The sequence below is a fragment of the Leucoraja erinacea genome, chromosome 33 (assembly GCF_028641065.1).
Source record: "Leucoraja erinacea ecotype New England chromosome 33, Leri_hhj_1, whole genome shotgun sequence".
In the NCBI taxonomy this organism is placed as follows: domain Eukaryota; kingdom Metazoa; phylum Chordata; class Chondrichthyes; order Rajiformes; family Rajidae; genus Leucoraja; species Leucoraja erinaceus.
In genome coordinates, this window is record NC_073409.1 from 9273758 (window position 1) to 9294123 (window position 20366).

At 45.3% G+C, this 20366-nt stretch overlaps 1 protein-coding gene across 1 annotated transcript in view; it reads right to left on the reverse strand.

Annotated features, from left to right (window-relative positions):
• The window catches only part of LOC129712642 (myocardial zonula adherens protein-like), a 48943-nt gene that overhangs the window by 15849 nt on the left and 12728 nt on the right, over positions 1-20366 (reverse strand). Inside the window, exons 3-6 of the mRNA XM_055661223.1 lie at positions 15693-15839; positions 13951-14043; positions 7660-7773; positions 5883-6035 (exon numbers count right to left, since the gene is read on the reverse strand). Coding sequence (XP_055517198.1) covers positions 5883-6035; positions 7660-7773; positions 13951-14043; positions 15693-15839 — 507 coding nt within the window. The remainder of the gene's footprint in view (positions 1-5882; positions 6036-7659; positions 7774-13950; positions 14044-15692; positions 15840-20366) is intronic.

Below are 20366 nucleotides of genomic sequence, written 5' to 3' on the forward strand. Positions count from 1 at the left end.
TTGACCCCAAGTCTGAAGAAGGGTCTCGACCAGAAACTTTACTTATCCATGTTCTCCAATATAATCTTGTGTCATTTTTTAAAGCAGCATCAGGTAAAGCTGTGCACAGGTTGCAGAAATAATTAACGAAGCTTAAAAGAAAGAAGATACAATGGGTCTACTCTTTAAGATAAACGTACAAGCCCATGCAATGAAGCTGACCCAGGTTGTATAGCTGTTTGAATAATTCAACTTCTATGCCGGCCTTGAATAAGTACATTGTGCATTCAGTGCAGCCGTTTAGGTAATTGACAATGGGTCTCTCTCTCGATACAGGTAACAGTAGCTGCTTAGAGTCAAACTACTAAGTCGTTCTAGGGAAGCCATCGTTTCTAAAAGCACCAGAACACACATTTGGTTGAAAGATTTGTTGGTTTACCACATACAGAGGTTTATTTAAGTGCAGATCTTACACATGTGTGTTCTGGTGCTTTTGGAAAGTGTGTTTTAGAAATAATGATGGGATCCCTAGAACTATTTAGTAGTTTGACTCGAAGCAGCTACGACGACCTATTTCTTGAGAGGGACCCACTGTGAATTACCTAAACGGCTGCTCTGAAAAAGGCTCAGCTAATACCAAATAAATGGTCATGGTCTTTTTCCCAGGATAGGAGAGTGCAAAGCTTGAGGACATAAGTTTAAGGTGAGAAGGAAAAGACTTATAAGGAACAAGAGGAACAACCTTTTCACACAGGTTACACAAAAAAGCTGGAGAAACTCAGCGGGTGCAGCAGCATCATAGATGCTGCTGCACCCGCTGAGTTTCTCCAGCTTTTTTGTGTAACCTTCGATTCTCCAGCATCTGCAGTTCCCTCTTAAACAACCTTTTCACACAAGAGGGTGATGGATATATGGAACGAGCTACCACATGAAAGTAGTGGGGGGGGGGGGGGGGGGGGGAAGATTTAAAAGACATTTGGACATATGCATGGTTAGACAAGATTTAGAAGGAGATGGGCCAAGTGTAGCCAAATGCAACTAGCCCAGGTCGGCATGGGCATGTTTTGCCGAAGGGCCTGTTTCAGTGGTGTGTGTCTCTAGGACTGTAAGCAAATGTCAAGTGTAAGAAAATATTCTGTTCGGATTGGGAGGCAGTGTTTTAGGATTGGAGCCAGCGGGAAAAGCTTCCACGCACAGAGGAAAGAAGTTAACAACAAATGTCAGTTGCTATTTCATTGGTTGATTGGTCAGCTGACCAGGTAATTAATAGATTTTTGTTCAACAACATCATCAAGGGAAAAGGTGCAATAATGGGTACATGGAATTATCACAAGTTGTTTATGATCTTACTCCACGGTGGAACACACACACAATGGGCCGAATGGCCTCCTCCTGCTCCTTTATGTGGAATGCACAATGTATGTGAGAATGCCAGTGCCTAGATTGTTACTAAACACACAGGCCCAATCCAATGGAATGCCTGCTGTAATCAGATGGAATATATCACCTTCAAATTCTCCAACCTAATCAAAATGGTTATGGAGGTGTTATGCTTCATAAAGTTGATTGAACAATGTTCAATAATGATTATTTCAAAGTTCATTAAGGTTGCCATTAGCAGCCCTTCTGCCGCTGGGAGGAAGCTCGGCGAGGTGTTGCTTGTCCACAGAGAGGTAACAGCTGCCAGCCAAACAACATATAGCTACCGTTCACACCTCCAGGGCAAGCACGGAAAGAGAGTGTTTGTTTTTACATGTGGGTTAGGACCCGAAAACACTTATGTTCCTTTCAGGCAACGTGACAGGTAAACTGACTCCTCTATCAGCTTTCCTTTTCCTTTCCTGTCCTTTTGGAAGACAATCTCATAAAAGGTGGTGGCATGCAGTCGGGAGTAGATAACTCTAGACGTTCTCCACACCAAGTCCAGGGGCCACATGGACTCATGACTTCAGGTCAAGCACATTCAAGGAAACCTTGTGATGATTACTACCCAGTGCCGTTCCTCAGATTATGTCTGAAGAAGGGTCTCAACCCGAAACATCACCCATTCCTTCTCTCCAGAGATCCTGCCTGTCCCGCTGTGTTACTCCAGCATTTTTTGTCTATAGCCCATCCTCCAAAATATGGCATGGTAGAGAGTCAAACAACATGGAATCAGGCCCTTCGGCCCAATGCATCCATGCTGACCAAGATGCCCCATCTACGTTAGTCCCATTTGTCTGCATTTGGTCCATTTCCCTCTAAATCTTTCCTATCCATGTATTTTTCCAAGTGTCTTTTGCTGTTTTAGTACCTGCTTCAACGACCTTGTGTGGCAACTCGTTCCATATACCCACCACATTCTGTACCTTAAACATAAATATTAACTTCAGCGTTTTAAATTGTGTTTTTATTAACATGTTTTTGTGTACAAGGAAAGAACAGGGAAACTCTGTGTAGAGTTGCATTAACATTAATGGTTCAAATGGCAACTATGTCAGATTACGGCATTAATGCAAATTTCAAACCAAACACACTGAACAATGGGTATGTTTATTTTAAACACATCATCATTGTTCATGTGAGCAATTGCTTTAAATATCAGAAACTAGGAGAGTCAAGGTTCATTCTGCCTTGGTGCAATGTAACACTGCACAGATAAACTTGCTTGTATCTCTGTGAATTTGTCATGGTATTTCCTCGTGGAATTACAATAATTCTTTCCAAATCTCAGTTGATCCCAAAGCTGGTGAAATAGAAGAATTACTTGATGGTGATACTGGATCGAAGTTACAAAATGCCCATACGATGCAACATATTACTGATATTTATTAGGACAGAGAGGTGGAGCATTCCTACAATTCCCACCCTCATTCCCCACCATCCCAGACTCTATCACTCACCCACACAACCAAGCGTAATTTGCAGTGTCTACTTGACCTTACAACCAGCAAATCTTTTGAATGTGGGAGGAAACCAAAGCATCCAGGGTTAGCCCGCACTTTCACAGAGAGAACGTGCAAACTCCACACAGACAACACCGGAGGTCAAGATCACTGGAGCTATGAGGCAACAGCTACAGTATCTACATACGGTGTTGTGTGAAATACTGTTGGGGAAAAAATAGATCTAATTTATCAGAACCTCTGTTAATAGCCTGAATGTAGTCAGGTTTAATGCGCTAAAACTGGCCGGGCTGGGCTGAGATGATACTGCCGCCTTGTTTCTGTAGAGGTTTGGGTGTAAAAGGCAGGGGACTGATCTGACCCCCGACACACTGCAGAGCCGGCCTGCTGCTTGCGGCTGACTAGAAACCTGGTAAACTTTGGATCCTTAGGAAAAGTGGGAGTCTGACCCTCGGATGCATAAAACTAAAGAGTTGGCAGCTCATTCTGTATCAGCCAGCTGCACATTGTGTAAAGATCAGTCCTTTGTATTAGCAGCAGCTGAGATGCCGATCATTCCAATTGTTTGTTATGAGCAGTTTATGCGAGTGATTTATTTGCCATTTTTTTTCCTTCGCTCCTGCCCTGAAGGTACTGGCTCTGTCTGGCACAAAGTCCCTCAGAGGGGAGGGAGGGAGGGGTACATTTCCTTGCCCAGCTTAGATCATAGAAGCTTAGAAAGTTGTGGCACAGAAAGGGATGGCCATTCAGCCCATTGATTTTATGCAAGTTCCCAGTCTCATTCCCGATTGGGCTTCACACTGTTCCCTCTCGTCCCCGTCCAATTCCCTTTTCAAGGTACGGTTTGATTCCAATGAATTCCAGACTAGAAGACCAGGGAGCTCATTGTAGACTTCAGGAAGTCCAGAGGTGGCACGCACACCCCCATCCACATTAACGGGACGGAGGTGGAACGTGTTTCTAGCTTCAGGTTCCTGGGAGTCAACATCTCCGATGACCTCTCTTGAACCCACAATACCTCTACTCTGATCAAGAAGGCTCACCAGCGTCTCTTCTTCCTGAGGAGACTGAAGAAGGTCCATCTGTCTCCTCAGATCCTGGTGAACCTCTACCGCTGCACCATCGAGAGCATCCTTACCAACTGCATCACAGTATGGTATGGCAACTGCTCTGTCTCCGACCTGAAGGCATTGCAGAGGGTGGTGAAAATTGCCCAACGCATCACCGGTTCCTCGCTCCCCTCCATTGAGTCTGTCCAAAGCAAGCGCTGTCTGCGGAGGGCGCTCAGCATCGCCAAGGACTGCTCTCACCCCAACCATGGACTGTTTACCCTCCTACCATCCGGGAGGTGCTACAGGTCTCTCCGTTGCCGAACCAGCAGGTCGAGGAACAGCTTCTTTCCGGCGGCTGTCACTCTACTCAACAACGTACCTCGGTGACTGCCAATCACCACCCCCCCCCGGACACTTATTATTATTTATTCAAATCATTGGCTATGTCGCTCTTCCAGGTAGATGCTAAATGCATTTTGTTGTCTCTGTACTGTACACTGACAATGACAATTAAAATTGAATCTGAATCTGAATCTAAAAAAGATGATTTCCCTTGGAGCATCAGCAGCTGAGGGAAGACCTGATGGAAGCGTATAAAATTACGAGAGGCATAAATAGGGTACACAGTCAGAATATTTGCCCCAGTATTAAGTGTCAAAAACTAGTGGGTATAGCTTTAAAGTTAGAGGGAGAAATTTAAAAATTAAATGTGCAGTTTTCCAGGTGCCCAGAACACCAGATACAATAGTGACATTTTAGATACATTTAGATAGACACAGGAATATACAGGGAATGTAGGGTATGGATCAAATGCCAGGCAGGGGAGCTACGTTTAACCTGCCATATGCTGCTCTGTTTATAGAAAGGAACTGCAGATGCTGGTTTATATTGAAGGTAGACATAAAGTGCTGGAGTAACTCAGCGGGTCAGGACATCTTTTTCTCGAGACATGCTGCCTGACCCGCTGAGTTACTCCAGTACTTTGTGTCTATCTTCTGTACAGTTCTATGCTATAATTAAAAGTTGTTGCAACATCCTCCTTCTCCCTTTAACACAAATTTTTGAAGAATTCTGCCCTGGTCTTTGGACCATGACCAATGGGAACCATTTCCCCTTTATACCCCATCTGAACTCCTGTCTCATTTCTTCTATATTTCTGTCTCATTTCCACTAAATCTTCTTTGCTCCAAAGAGAGCAAAGCCAGTTTCTCCATCTAACCCCAAGAGCAGCTGAAATCCTTTGCTAAATCTCTAAACTAAACTAAGCATTAATCATCCATTCTGGAACATCTCATTAATCCCAAAATGTGAATACCAGCTTTCATCTGATACTCAGGTGTGGTCTAACTAGAGTTTGATACAAGTTCAATGCAACAACTCTGATTTTGTACGCTGGTCCTCTATTCATGAATCCCACCTGCTTTAGTAAACCACTCTGTCATTATGCCACACCTCTGTCAAGGAGTTTTGCTATCTCAAATGGGGAACCTAGCCAGGATCCCATTAATTCATGCAATAGTTAAAGACCAGAAGACGGTGATAAAGTTGTCACTGGCCTGAACCTCATTGAAACCTGCCTACAAAGATCTAGCCATCTCCCTGAAATGGAGTACATATTTTCCAGGCCTTGTTTGCCATCAGGCATCTTTCAAAGTGATGTCCAGCTTCTTACAATAGAGATGTCATTAGTGTGGCTGAACAGCCAATCACATCAACAATTCTCAGAGATGGCAGCACAAGAAGCCAAGAACAAAATTATTACCTCATACTTTAAATACTTAAAAATTGCATTTAAAAACTTTACGATCATTATAAAAGCTGGAAAAACCTGCATCTGCAGTTCCTTCCTACACATTCAGTAAAATGTTGTGTGTTGCCCCCACTCGCTGTACCCTGAAGAACCATTTCCTTGTTTTATGTTTCCACACACAGAGACCACTTTCTCAACTCTCGCTGTGCTCTTTACCTTAAGTTTCAGGATCTGGTTCTCCATCTGTGCGCTCTGTATCTGATGATCCTTCTCCTTTATTTGCTCCTGTGACTGTTTATACGACTTCTGGACCTCTCTCATTTTCTCCTGCCTCTTGTTGGTATCTACTGCTGAATCCAAGAGGGTCCGCTGGTAAAAAACAAAGCATCTGGTTACAAATCCTGGCCCGTTGCAAGTATTGGCAGCAAATTGGGGCAGCACAGCTGGTAAAGCCACTGCCACACACAGTGCCAGAGAACCGGGTTCGATCCTGATCTTGATGGCTGTCTGTGTGGAGTTTGCATGTTCTCACTGTGACTGCGTGGGTTTCCTTGGGGTGTTCTAGTTTCCTCCCACATCCTAAAGACCAGGTTTGTAGGTTAAATGGCATCTGTAAATTGCCCCAAGTGTGAAGGGAATGGATGCAAACGTGGTGTGAACATGTGGTCGATAGTTGGCGTGGACTTGATGGGTCGAAGGGCTTGTTTCCATGTTAAATCTCTAAAATAAACTAAATGTTAACCATCCATTCTGGAACAATTGTTTCAAGCATGTATAATTTGTTTTGTTCAGCCGCTAACTTTGATCATTCAATATGTTTTGTGCAGTAATGTGGGGATGATGCTGAATGATAAAGCATCGAGGCATTCTCCTCCTTTGCATCCCACAGCCCAGGCTCCTGACCCAGAAGGTCACCTCTGCTCTTGACACAGGTACTTCATTCATCACTGGATGTCACCAGGTTCCTGATCATGGGAATGGCAGCTGTGTGACAAAGTCAATCCATTGAAAGTTGAAGCTGCAGGGAATAGGAGTAGAATTAGGCCATTCGGCCCATCATGTCTACTCCGCCATTCAATCATGGCTGATCTATTTCTCCCTCCTAACTCCATTCTCCTGCCTTCTCCCCATAACTTCTGACACCTTCTCTGATTTCTGCTAACAATGTGACAATAGCCAACGTCTCCATGATAAAGTATCTGACATGAGAGGGCATTGGTTAAGGTGAGAGGGACAAAGGTTTAAAGGGGATTTGAGGGGTACATTTTTCATTCAAAGGGTAGTCGGTATCTGGAATGAACTGCCAACGGAGGTGGTGGAGGCTGAAACGGTGACATTTATGAGGCATCTAGACAGGCAATAAGACAGGGGGTAAAGGAATATGGAATTAAAGCTGGCAAGCGGGATTAGTATAGACATGCTGGTCAGCAGAAGTGTGTTGGGCCAAAAGGCCTCACAACTATTATTTAAAGAACCCCTATTCCATCCACTCTGCACTGTTCTACCTTATTCCTATACTCATAGAAACATAGAAAATAGGTGCAGGAGGAGGCCATTCGTCCCCTATCAATAACCCGTGCCTGCCTTCTCCCCATATCCCTTGACTCCACTAACCCCTAGAGCTCTATCTAGCTCTCTCTTAAATCCATCCAGTGACCTGGCCTCCACTGCCTTCTGTGGCAGGGAATTCCATAAATTCACAACTCCCCGGGATGAAAAAGCTTTTTCTCACCTCAGTCTTAAATGACCTCCCCTTTATTCTAAGTGTGGCCCCTGGTTCTGGACTCGCCCAACATTGGGAACATATCACCAGTTGGTTTGTAGTGTATTCATAGGCAGCTGCTTAGATTTCCAAATAAGTGTTTGGGCAGCTTCTCAAGTATATTTCTAGAGGCCACCATTTTAGATGAACCACCCTGCTTCCTGCCTCCATTTTGTGAACTGTCCTCGGTGCGTCTGGAACAAACTGGTGGTGGTAACGATGAGTTTGTACCTGCAAGTCTAATGTCATGGCGGTCAGGGAGTTGTTCATCTGCTTGTACTTGTCCAGGGCCGAGGAGTTGCTGTCCACATCCTTCTTCATGTTTGTTTGCCGCATCTCCGATGCCTGAAACACCAGAAATGAACAGTCACGCTCCATCAAAATACAGCAAAACAGAAAAAACAAACTGCTGGAAGAACTTGTGTGCAGGAAGGAACTGCAGATGCTGGTCTGAAGAAAGGTCCTGACCAGAAACGTCACCCATTCCTTCTCTCCACAGATGATATGATGCCTGTCCGGCTGAGTTACTCCAGCAATTTGTGTCTATCTTTGTTGGAAGAACTCAACGGGTCAGGCAGCATGCATGGAGGAAGAGAGACAGTGAACAAATTGGGTCAAGACCATGCATTTCAGCATCTGCGTCTCTTGTGCCTCAAGCCAACTGCATCCTACCAGGGGATTCGACACGTTTTCCTGGACCTGAATGTGAAAATGTTTTATCAAAGTATGTTGATTCCCTGGTGGTTCGGGGGATTCCAATGTTGAAACGTTATTGGCCAGGAAGGGGTTCAACCAGGAAGACCAGGCAGCTGTGGGAACAGCTGGAAATGTGCAGCGGGGCAGGGAACACAGCTGGGGCCAATCGGCACTGTGCCTGCAGGCTCTTGGCCCGGCTGGTAGTTGTGGAGCTCAGCGTCCCCACTGGCTGGCCAGCAATCTAATACTTCCTGCATCTGCAGCCCCAATCCCCACATCTGAGGAACTGAATCATACGAATGTATAAATGAGGAGCAGCTTCTCGACTGGGGAACTGTTCCACCTCTCCAGCTGATTATATTGGACAGTGTAATACAGCAGGGAAACAGTCCCTTCAGCCCAATGTGTCCATGCCCACCACCAAGCCCTCACTTTACACTCATCCCATTTTATTTTGTGCCGACCCCCTTCCTTTCCCTTCCCTCTTCCCTCCATCCTCCCGCACACACACACACACATACTCACACTCACATTCTTCTACTCAGCTCCACACCAGGGACAATTTACACTGACTACCCTTCTAGGATGATGCTAAATCTACAGACAGTTCGGGTGCAGTGGGACTTTCAGCTTCGACTACAGCAGCTCCGCAACTTCATCCACATACACGCACTGGCTCGTTGTTCCCTCGTTTGAAAATCTCTTCATCCCGGTCTTGAAAGATCTAACTGTCCGCGACTACCGTGGAGAGAATTCCAGCCTGGCTCAAAAATCCCCACGCTGATTTCTGGCATGGCCAAACCCCGGTGAGGCCGACTTACACTGTCCCGGACTAACCCCTTTGGGAAGGCGAGGGGCTTCTACTACCATCCTGCTGTCAAAAAGAGTTCCTGGACATTGACCCAGTTACAGCGAGGGAACAGCAATATTCAATTCAATTCAACTTTAATGTCATCGCACAAATACAAGGATGAGTACAACGAAATGCAGTTTTGCGTCAGTCCGTAGTAGTTGTGCATAAAGAAAATTAAAAAAAATAAAATAGAAAGAGAGAAGATACAGAATAATAAAAAAATACAGAATGATTAAACAATGGGGACAGAGGGATCGGAGAAATCTATCGGCGGGACTCCGAATTCAGCAATGTGATTGTATTATTGTAGAAGCTGTTCCTCATCCTACTAGTACGTGACCTGAGGCTCCTGTACCGCCTCCCTGATGGGAGGAGGGCAAACAGTCCATGGTTGGGGTGTGAGGGGTCTTTAATGATCTTCCCAGCCCATCTCAGACACCGTTTTCAGTGGAGAGCATCCATGGCAGGGAGCGGGGCACCGATGATGTGCTGCGCGGTTTTCACCAACCGTTGTAGTGCCTTCCTGTCCGCAGCAGTGCAGCTGCTGTACCATACCGTGAAGCAGGCGGTCAGGATACTCTCTATGGTACAGCGGTAAAAGTTGGTCAGGATCCGGGGGGACAGGTGGGCTTTCTTGAGCCTCGTCAGGAAGTAAAGGCGCTGCTGTGGCTTTTTGATCAGCTTGGAGATGTTGAGGGACCAGGACAAGTCCTCCGAGATATGTACTCCGAGGAATTTATAGCTTGTTATACAATGTTGGAGTAGCACCAGGAATGGTGCACCCTGGATCCAGCAGACAGGGACCAGTGCAGTACATGGTGTAGTCTAGCTCCAAGAGATGGAGGGTATATGTCATTTAGTCTGCTTATGAATTAAAAAAATATACTGGTCAAATCCTGTGGTTTTGCACTTTTGCGCCTTGGCACTTTGTTCTACCAGGGTGTGCACTGGAGATTTGCTGCCACAATCAAAGAGCCGCCTCCCATTAATCACAATGTTGAGGAGTGTGGGAAGGAACTGCAGATACTGGTTTAAACCGAAGATGGACACAGAAAGCTGGAGTGACTCAGCAGGACAGGCAGCATCTCTGGAGAGAAGGAATGGGTGACGTTTCGGGTCGAGACCCTTCTTCAGACTGATATCAGGTGAGAGGGAGATACATGGATAACGATGTGTAAGGTGTGAAAGCAGGATAAAGGGAATGGAGAGCAAGGAAAATGTAGAATCGATCATTGTTAGCCGGGAGAAGGTAACAACAAAGCAAACACAGATAAAATGTAGTCGGAGACAGTGCTGGAAATCAACGGGATATTAGGGCGGCAACAGTGTGCTAGTGAGCAGGGAGTGTGTGGGCCAGAGGACCTGTATCTGGGTCAGGGATAAATATGTTAGACTGTCTCCCAGGCTGCGGTGTCTCAAACCAGAGGCAGGAGACTCAAAATAAGGGATCAGCCAGTCAAAGGGAGATTAAAGGACATTTCTCCACCTTGGGTGCAGTTGGTCTTTAGAATTCTTCACCCGAGGGCAAGTCAGATTCAGATTCAGATTCAATTTTTTAATTGTCATTGTCAGTGTACAGTACAGAGACAACGAAATGCATTTAGCATCTCCCTGGAAGAGCGACATAGCAAATGATTTGAATAAATAATAATAAGTGTCCGGGGGGGGGGGGGTGATTGGCAGTCACCGAGGTACGTTGTTGAGTAGAGTGACAGCCGCCGGGAAGAAGCTGTTCCTCGACCTGCTGGTTCGGCAACGGAGAGACCTGTAGCGCCTCCCGGATGGTAGGAGGTTAAACAGTCCATGGTTGGGGTGGGAGCAGTCCTTGGCGATGCTGAGCGCCCTCCGCAGACAACAAGTCATGGAGTATATTCACGACAAGAATTGAGATGTGTGGATATTAAAGTGGATAAGTGATGTGTGGTTATTTCAGTAAGTGGTGCCTAGGTAGAAGATTATCCATGCTCTCACTGAGTGGGAGAGCAGGCAAAAGGGGCTGAATGGCCCCATCTCGGTCCTATCTCTGTCATACAACCCTGCACTAAAAAGCCTGAAGAAAGTGATTAACCATGTTGGAGGCACAAGAGCCTGCAGATGCTGGAACCTTGAGCTAAAATTGTTGAGGAACTCAGCGGTCAGGTAGCATCCGTGGGGGGAGATGGAGGTTTGAGAACGTGATCCTTCTTCCTACTGCGTTACTCCAGCAGTTTGTTGCTCGCTCATTAACCATACAGTTTGTTATTAATTCACAGGATTTGGAGAGCGGGGACAGTGATTGCATTTATTGTCCGTCCCTTGTTTGGGTGATGGGATCTGTCTTCTTGAGAACTGAGGGTTAGAGTTATTAGGTACGGGCCAGGTTTCCATCCATAACAGCAACAGACTGGTAAAGGAAACTGAAGAAGAGTCTCGACCCAAAACATCACCCATCCCTTCTCTCCAGAGATGCTGCCTGTCCCGCTGAGTTACTCCAGCATTTTGTGTCTACCTTGGATTTCAATTCAGAATTTATTTAATTGGAATTTAAATTCCCAATAAATACTGCTGGATAGTGGTATTTGATATTCCAGCTGCTCTGATGCTTCCTTCTTTGCCTCCACTTTAACACAGTCTATTGCTGGAGTTAGGAGGCAGAAATACCCATCACCTCCAGCAGATGGCACATTGTCTCCATACAACTGAGGACCGTTGCAGACTGTCAGTCATTGTAGCTGAAAAGCAGATTTATGAAAATTCCTCGGACAGCCCCGATATCCGTATCCCACTACACAATGGGTGCAGCGTGTACCATCTGCAAAATAGTCTGCAGTTACACACCTAGGCTACGCTAATAACACCTCCTAAACTTAGAACCTCTACCGTTGCGTTTAAGGCAAATGGGAACACCATCCACTGCATGGCACCCTCCTACGTATAAACTAAGGTACAGACTTGCTGTTCACCACTGTTCATGCTCACCAATTCCAAATCCGGAGAATCCCTCCCCAGCTGAGCTGTGACTGTACCTTCACCAGAAGCACTATAGAGCTCATAAGCGATAGGAGCAGGTTTAGGCCATTCGGCCCATCAAGTCTACTCTGCCAATCAATCATGGCTGATCTATCTTTCCCTCTGAACCTCATTCTCCTGCCTTCTCCTCATAACCCCTGGCACCCGCACTAATCGAGAATCTAGCAATCTCCATCTTACAAATATAGATAGAATATAAAAATAGAGTTTTTAAACATCTACAACTTTATTGAGGGCAATTAGAGATGAGCAATAAATGTTGACTTTGCTATCAAGTGGTGTTTATCGGGAATTTAAATTCCAATTAAATAAATTCTGAATTTAAATCTAAGGCAGACACAAAATGCTGGAGTAACTCAGCGGGACAGGCAGCATCTCTGGAGAGAAGGGATGGGTGATGTTTTGTGTCGAGACCCTTCAATGTTGACTTTGCTAGCGAAGGCCATTTAACACCATGTGTTCAAGAATGGCTTCTTCCCAACAACCATCAAGTTCTTGAACACCACATAACACTAACCTCAACTTTCAACTATGGACTGTCTTTGGTTGCACTGAGGACTTTGGGCTTTTTGCACTAATATTGGGATTATTAAATGTTTGGAATGTTTATCTAATATATATTATCTATTTGCATTGTGTTCACATGCCCTTTAAGCTGCTGCTGGAAGAATGTCATTGTTCTGTTGACAATTAAACATTCTTGATTATCTTGACTCAAAGAATGAATTTAATGAAGACATTACGAAATTAGCTATTGTTAGTACTTGTAATGGTATCTGAGCATGGAAGCTGCTTTACAAGGAGCCAGTATTAAATCTTCAACTATGATGCCCTCCTTGTATACCAGGACAAACTGGAACATTATGTTTTGCTGATATTTGCTGAGACACTTTGTCATAGATTGCAAATTCTGACTGAAGGAAGGTGCACAACCAAATGCTTCACCCTCACAAAAAATGTCACAAACATGTGCCCGCCTTTCATTTAACATTCATGAAATAACTTCATATTTTCTTCTCGACATTATTTGCAAAAAGGGAGTGCATCTTATTCTCAAACATTTAAAACATGCATTCAACACACCCATAACAAAATTGGAACAATGTAAAATGAAGACTCAATAGACAATAGGGTGCTGGAGTAGGCCATTTGGCCCTTTGAGCCAGCACTGCCATTCAATATGATCATGGCTGATCATCTACAAGCAGTATTATTGCCAGCTACTTTGGATATAAAATCATCTGGGTTTATTTAAATGGAGGTTTTAAGGCAGTTTTGCAGCAGAATTTATGGAAACATCTTGAGCCATGTGCGGGCAGGTCGGCAGCAGTGAACATTGAGGGTTTTCAGTGGGTGGAGGTAGAGATGTGAGCCCTTAACTTGAGGGAGGTGCAGGAGATCATGAGTGTGCCCTGTAACTCTGCACTTTGTTCTTGATCGCTGGGGAACCCTGTCGGCTGCCCAAGTGTAGGAAAAACTCCTGGAGGAGAACCCAACTTGAGTTTTCCTGGGATTGGGAAGTGAATCAAAGCATTGCACATTGACGAGAGATACAAGGAACTGCTGATGCTGGTTGACAAACAAACAAACAGAAATGTACTGGATTGACTCGGCATGGACGTAGGGCCGAGATGGCCTGTTTCCGTGCTGTAATTGTTATATGTTATATAGCGGGTCAGGCAGCATATCTGGAGAACATGAATAGGTGACGTTTCGGGTCAGGTCCCTTCTTCAGACTAGACATTGACTAAGGGAGTGAAATGTTTGCTTGTTAAACATTCTTCCTGACTTGGTTGCTTGTGAAATCATGTGAAGTACTGATCCATTTACAAAGGCTAAAGCTTGCCTTGGGGAGCAAGCCCAGAGCTATGATTCCAGGTGGGGAAGAGCTGCACCATTGGTTGTGTTGTATCTGTTGGAGAAGACATGGAGCAGGTAGAGGCCGTGTAGTTGTCTCCACTCACCTTCATTTCATCTGTCAGCTGCAGCATTTTCTCCTTCATCCCGTTGAACTCGCCAAACATTTGCTTTCGGACTTGTTCCAGTGACTGCCGCACCTGATAAACAGACACACGTCCATCAACACGGGGACACGCTCTCTTCAACAACCGGCTTTAAGTCAGAGAATTTCTCTCACCTTTTTCTAAAGGAATAACTTGCAGATAAATCTTAGCCATGATTCTATGACCAGGGACAGGTGGATCAGAGAACTAGAATTAAATTGTTCTCTCTGCCTCTCCAACCCTGCTGCATTTGATCTTGGGCTCACCAGGACGGGTGCATGAACTCCTCCAGGCCATCTCCCTTACACTGTCTTTATAAACCCATTTTTAACCTCCATCGGACCCAGAAAACAGGCATTGGTACTGGCACTGGAGTGCACACGGTGTGGAGGTTGTCAGTGTGGGATATATCTCACACCAGCAGCCCCACCATCTCATCACTGTGCACCGAATTCCATTGTTATTCAACAACAATAACAGCAGAGACACAAGAGATTGCAAGTGCTGGGGTCTGGAGAACCAAACTGCTGGAGGAACGCAGCGGGTCAGGCAGCATCCATGGGGGGAATGGACAGATGGCGTTTCAGGTCTGGACCATTCATCAAGCTGGAGAAAGGTCCTGACTGGAAACATTTCCCTCCATAGATGCCGCCTGATTTGCTGAGTAAATTTCCTCCAGCAATTTGCTTTTAGTATAACAGCGCGATCATTTTAAATTGATTTCTTAAATGTCCTTTTCAATATTGCTGTGCGCCAATCAAGTTGAGGCAACTGCAATTTTTTTCTTTCTTTTTACAGCAAGGTTCGATTCCTTCTTAAAATGCCAGCTTTAGTTTTTTTACCTGGATGTCAGTCCCTTGTTGCAAGCAACTTTTCTGGCCCGCCAACCCCGTGTTTGATGTGTGTAGAATTAAGGGCCTGTCCCACTTTCATGACCTAATTCACCACCTTTTTTTACTCGTGGACATTTTTCATCAGGCTAGAAAAACGGCCCGACCTACTTGATGCCACGAGTACCTACAACTAGCACGCTGTGAGTATGAGTCAAGGGCAAACTCGGCAGAGGTCGTGAATTAGGTCGTGAAACTGGGACTGGCCCTTTACCCTGATGCAAAGCTGGTAGTCGTTGTGTAGAGAGGTATCAATCTCTTTGTGTATAGCAAGTTGCAACACTGTGGTGAACAAGGAGTGTCTGGGACATGCTACAGGTTTGATACAGTCTTGCACTTTTTCCGCAAGACTTCTTGTTTCCTCCTCAGACTCCTCTCAGAACCACAGGCTGGGTCTGACTGCAAGGGTGCATGTGGATACATCTGGACCAAACCAATGTTCAAAAGGAATTCAACATTTAAGAAATCAATTTGAAATCCCTCCGCTGTTTTTATGCTGAAAGCAAAGTGCTGGAGGAATTCAGACAAGATGATGTTTTGGGTCAGGATCCTGATGAATGATCCTCACCTGGTGTTGCCTGTCCATTTCCCTCCACTGGGAGGAAGATCTCAGCCGCCTGTTTACCCCCAGCTGAAGCCACCTGCTGTCAGGCAACTCTTCACTGTAACCCGATGGAAAGCTGCCTCTGAGTCCCGGGCTGTGAAACCATCTTCACTTGGCGATTTCTGAACTGTCGTGGATTTTAACCTTTGAACAAAAGTGCCCATGGACCAGAAAAACAAACCCCAGAGTTATCATCAACTATCACCTACCTCCTTGATGTATTTCATTTCCTCTTTCAGCTGGTTAACCGACCATTCGTACACAACCACCTCCGCTTTATCTGTGTCAGCTCGTTGCACCACGCCGTACACCGTGCCTTTGGGAGTGGAGGATGAACCAAAGCCATTGTGAAGAGGCTGCAAGAAATGACAGGCCACTTAATCACTTCAGTTAGAACAACAAACAATAGACAATAGGTGCAGGGGTAAGCAATTCAGCCCTTCGAGCCAGCACCGCCATTCACTGTGATCATGGCTGATCATCCACAATCAGTACCCTGTTCCTGACTTCTCCCCATGAAGCACAGGAACAAGCCCATCGACCCATCATCTCTGTGCCAAACATGATGCCTACTTAACTAATCTTAGCATGATGGCTGCATTTGGTCCTTATCCCTCAATTCCCTGCTGTTCATGAGCCTGGCTAAATGTCTTTTCAATCTTGTTATCATATCAGCTTCCACCACCTCCAGTCATGGATAAATGCTGCTCTGCTTACCCTTTATACAGAAATAATCTCATGAAATTACCAGTTATTAATTGTGGCCATAAATATTTATACATTTATTTAAATAAAGATGAACTAATTTTCTTAATTTTCTTAGCGCTCTCATCTCTAAACCCCTTCGCTACAAACTGTTCTTCCCACCTCTGAAATGTTTGCTACTGGAACCAAACCACCTTCAATGAAGAAGGGTTTCGGCCCGAAAACGTTGCCTATTTCCTTCGCTCCATAGATGCTGCTGCACCCGCTGAGTTTCTCCAGCACTTTTGTCTACCTTCGATTTTCCAGCATCCTTCCTTCTTAAACACCTTCAATGTTGGTCTCATACACCTTTTGCCTGGAATCCTTCTCAATAACACTTGCATTCACATCATTATCTGCATAGCTTTGACCAGACTGCATGCAGTGAGTTTGCTTAAACCTTAAAGCAAACATGTATTAACTTAGAATTACAACAAACACAAGTACATGATGTATTTGCACAAATTCAACAGAAAGTCTCCATCTTGTTGCCTTTAACATCATCTCTCTATTCCCGCTTCTGTTCACCTGCAGTATTGCATCCAGATTTTCATTCTTCCAATTCCTAAGCTGTTCTTATTCTCTCCCTTTTCACCTTTAGATTGCTCTCTATATCGATCTTAAAGTCTCCAGTGCCCCCCTGGCTTTGATCAGACAGCTCAGCATATCCAAGAGATTTGTTCCAGGAGACTGTGTTCCACATTGCACTCACTATCTGAGCCCACAGCAGCATTCCAGAGCAGCCAATGTTAATACTGACTTTGATCACTGAAGAAAGGACCCAACCCAAATTGTCATCTGTCCATTTTCTTCCGCAGATGCTGCCTGACCTGCTCAGTTCTTCCACCAGTTTGCCTTTTGAAATGGAGGAGAGTTTCCTTTGTGCACAAGATTGAAATCTATTGAGTTTCTTACTTGGGGCGTTGAAGGGTGTTCAGTCACTTGAGTGTTTATGGCTTGGAATCTTGGACTCAGAGGATGTGGTGATTTAAAGCTTTAACGCTGACCTTTCATGCCATGATGTAACTATGGTAGCTACAAGGGAATTTGCATTGCAGATTAACAACCTAGACCATATAAACCTCAGTTCCACGGTGTAGGGAAATTCTGCTTGTGATGTTTTGTAATGTTAACCTTCAACCTGAGGCAAACTCCAAAATCACCAAGTGATTCAGAAACACGGGCAGATTTGGTCACATCTACTCTGCCATTGTGTCTAAGCAGAAAATAAAATGCTAGTGTAACACAACGGACCAGGCAGCATCTGTGGAGAGAAGTGGACAGATAATGTCTTGGGTCAGGACCCTCCAGTCTGATGAAGTAGAGGGGAGACATCTGATGGAAAGAGGTGGGTGAAGATCTGGCAAGTGACAGGTGGATCCAGGGGAGGATCGAGTCAGGAGGACGAGGGAAGATGGAGATACTAACCAAGGCTGGAGATGGAGAAGACAAAAGGGTTTAGATTGCAGAAACTGACGAGGAAGGCGAGTGTGGAGTGAAATGTAAAACCAGAGGGAGGGATGGTGGATAGGTGGGGGGAGAGTGGAGGGAAAACGGAGTGTGAGGGCTAGGAGATGAGTGGGTGGAGGGAAAAATAACTGGGTGACGAGGGTGTGAGAGTGGAAGGCAAGGTTTTTATGGGCAGGGAGGGTTCAATTCCACCCACTCTCCCTTACTCTCGTTCTATATTTCACTCCCTACATTCCTTCCAGATCTAGAGTCCAACACCTGCACCCTTTTGCCTTCTCCGCCTCCAGCGTTTTTCTATCTGCACTCTTCTCTCATCTGCCAATTAACTCTTCCTGATCCGCCACATCTTTTCCCACCCCTTCCCCTCGCATCTTTCTACCAGCTCTCTCTCCTCTACTCCACACGCCTGAAGAAGGTTCGTGGTCTGAAATGTAATTTCCATTTCCATTCTCAGATGCTGCCTGACCCACTGATTTTCCCCGGCAGTTTGTTTTTTTCCTCGAGGTTCCATCATCTGTGGTCTCGTGTGTCTCCTTGTGTACGTAGACTTTGGCTGTAAGTCAATGAAAAGAGTTTTTGTGCTGGTTGATCATGTAAGTGGGCGCCTGCCATGCTGTCTGCATTGGAAATGGTGGAATAAAGAAATAAATGTCAGAAACAGGCAGCGTCCGTGGAGAGAGAGAAAGAGAAACAAGGGTAAACATTTCACATCCCAGGTTCTTCTTCAAAACAGGGAAAGGGAGAAAATAAATTAATTTTAATTTCTGACGTTGTTTCAAGGTAATCAGGTTTAACCAGCTGGGTTCGGGTAACTGTGGCTGCGTTGAGTAAGCAAAGTCCGTGTGCTGACAATTTATAATTATTGCACTCTCTGTTGGTCCAGAACCAACGCAATGGAAACTGCCAGACAACTTGCTGGTCCACATATTTTCAGCTGTTAAAAATAGAATGTAAGAATCGTTCAGTGTTTTATTATCTGGTCCACTGACATTCAGGTTTCAACACATACCATCATGGGGTGTGGGGGTTGTGGGTGAGAGGATGGGATTGTAGACTATGGGGGATGAGGAGAGTACTGAGGGGTTCTTGCATTGGGGGTGAGAGGGTGTGGGGCTGATGGCAATGGGCCCATTCCACTGTGACCGTGTTCCTCCCTTCATCTGCCCAATCTTACCACCAAGAGCGGTACTCACTATCAAAACATGGAGGGGACGGGGGACACGATTTTTTGGCTGCCGCGCGCGCATGCGCACACTCACACACACGCGCGTGCGCGGGGCTTCGGAGGCTCAATCCAGCGCTAAATGCAGCTCAACTGTGCCTGTCTCACCGGGTTAACTACAGCCATGTCTGGACTGACGGGATACCAGCGCTGCTTCTCCGCGCTGGCCATATTTCCCGCAAGCCCAGGCAGGTTAACCTGGCGGGGATGTCGCCCACCTCTCAAAACATGGGGGGGGGGGGAACGTGTCCCCTCTGGCCCCCCCGGGTTTTCCGCCACTACATGCAGCTTAACTCCGGGAGTAGTGGGGTCCTGTTACATTGCCCAAGGCAGCAATGCTGGGGAAGACTAGGGACTCATGATATATAAACAGGGCACTATTCAGCAACCAATTCCCTTTTCCTCAGGCCCCAAGTCTGAAGATTCCACCAGTACCATGGTAGCCTCATCAATAGCACACAAACAAAAGCTTTTCACTGTACTGTACACGTGACAATAATGAACTAAACCAAACCTGTATTTGATGTGTAAATGCCCAAGTATTTGTTTAGCTTCTTTAGTATCGCTGTAGAAATGTTTTAAATGTTTTACATTTCCTGTTTAATGAGTTTTTCAATTACATAAAGGTGTTTCTGAATCCACATGCTGATTAATTTTAAGGTATGTATATGTGCTGAAAATATTTCAACCCGTAATGGGGCAGACTAAAACTACATTCTTTGTTGCATTAGGTGACCTTTGAAGGAACATCAGTGAGATTAATAGACCATAGAAGAATACAGTGCAAGGACACGGACAATGTCTGTGCCAAACATTAAGCCAAGACCAACCCTGATCTGCCTGCACATAATCCATATTCCTCCATTTTCCTGCATATCCATATCCCTGTCCAAAAGTGTCTTTATTGCCACAATCATACTGTTGTATCTGCCTCAACCACCATCCATCCTTGGCCCTCACCTCACCTTAAAGTCATGCCCTCTAGTATTTGATTTTTTCCATCCTATGTAAAAGGTTCTGAATGTCTACCCTATCTATAGCTGTCATAATTTTATATACGTTTATCTGGTCTCCCTGTAGCCTCCAATGTTCTAGAGAGAACAATCCAAGTCTGTCCACCTGCTCCCTGCATTCTGCATTCAAACTGCATTCAAATATCTGATCTTTTTGCAACAGACGCCATTATGAGGATCATCTTGTTGACGCAAGAACTGACGCAAGATTACTGCAACTTATTGGCGCTACTGATAGAAACCACGGGGCACACAATGCGAAGGCGATTCAGAATGTGATTATGAAATGAGTCTTGTACTGGGCAGTCTCTTGGGATGGATGACTTGCGTTCACTCTGGTTCAGTGGGATCTGTGGCCAGTGTGGGAATTACAGACTCATCCACAGACGTCTAAGAAGGCAGCTGATCAGTAGTTGGCGATGTGATGCCCCTTT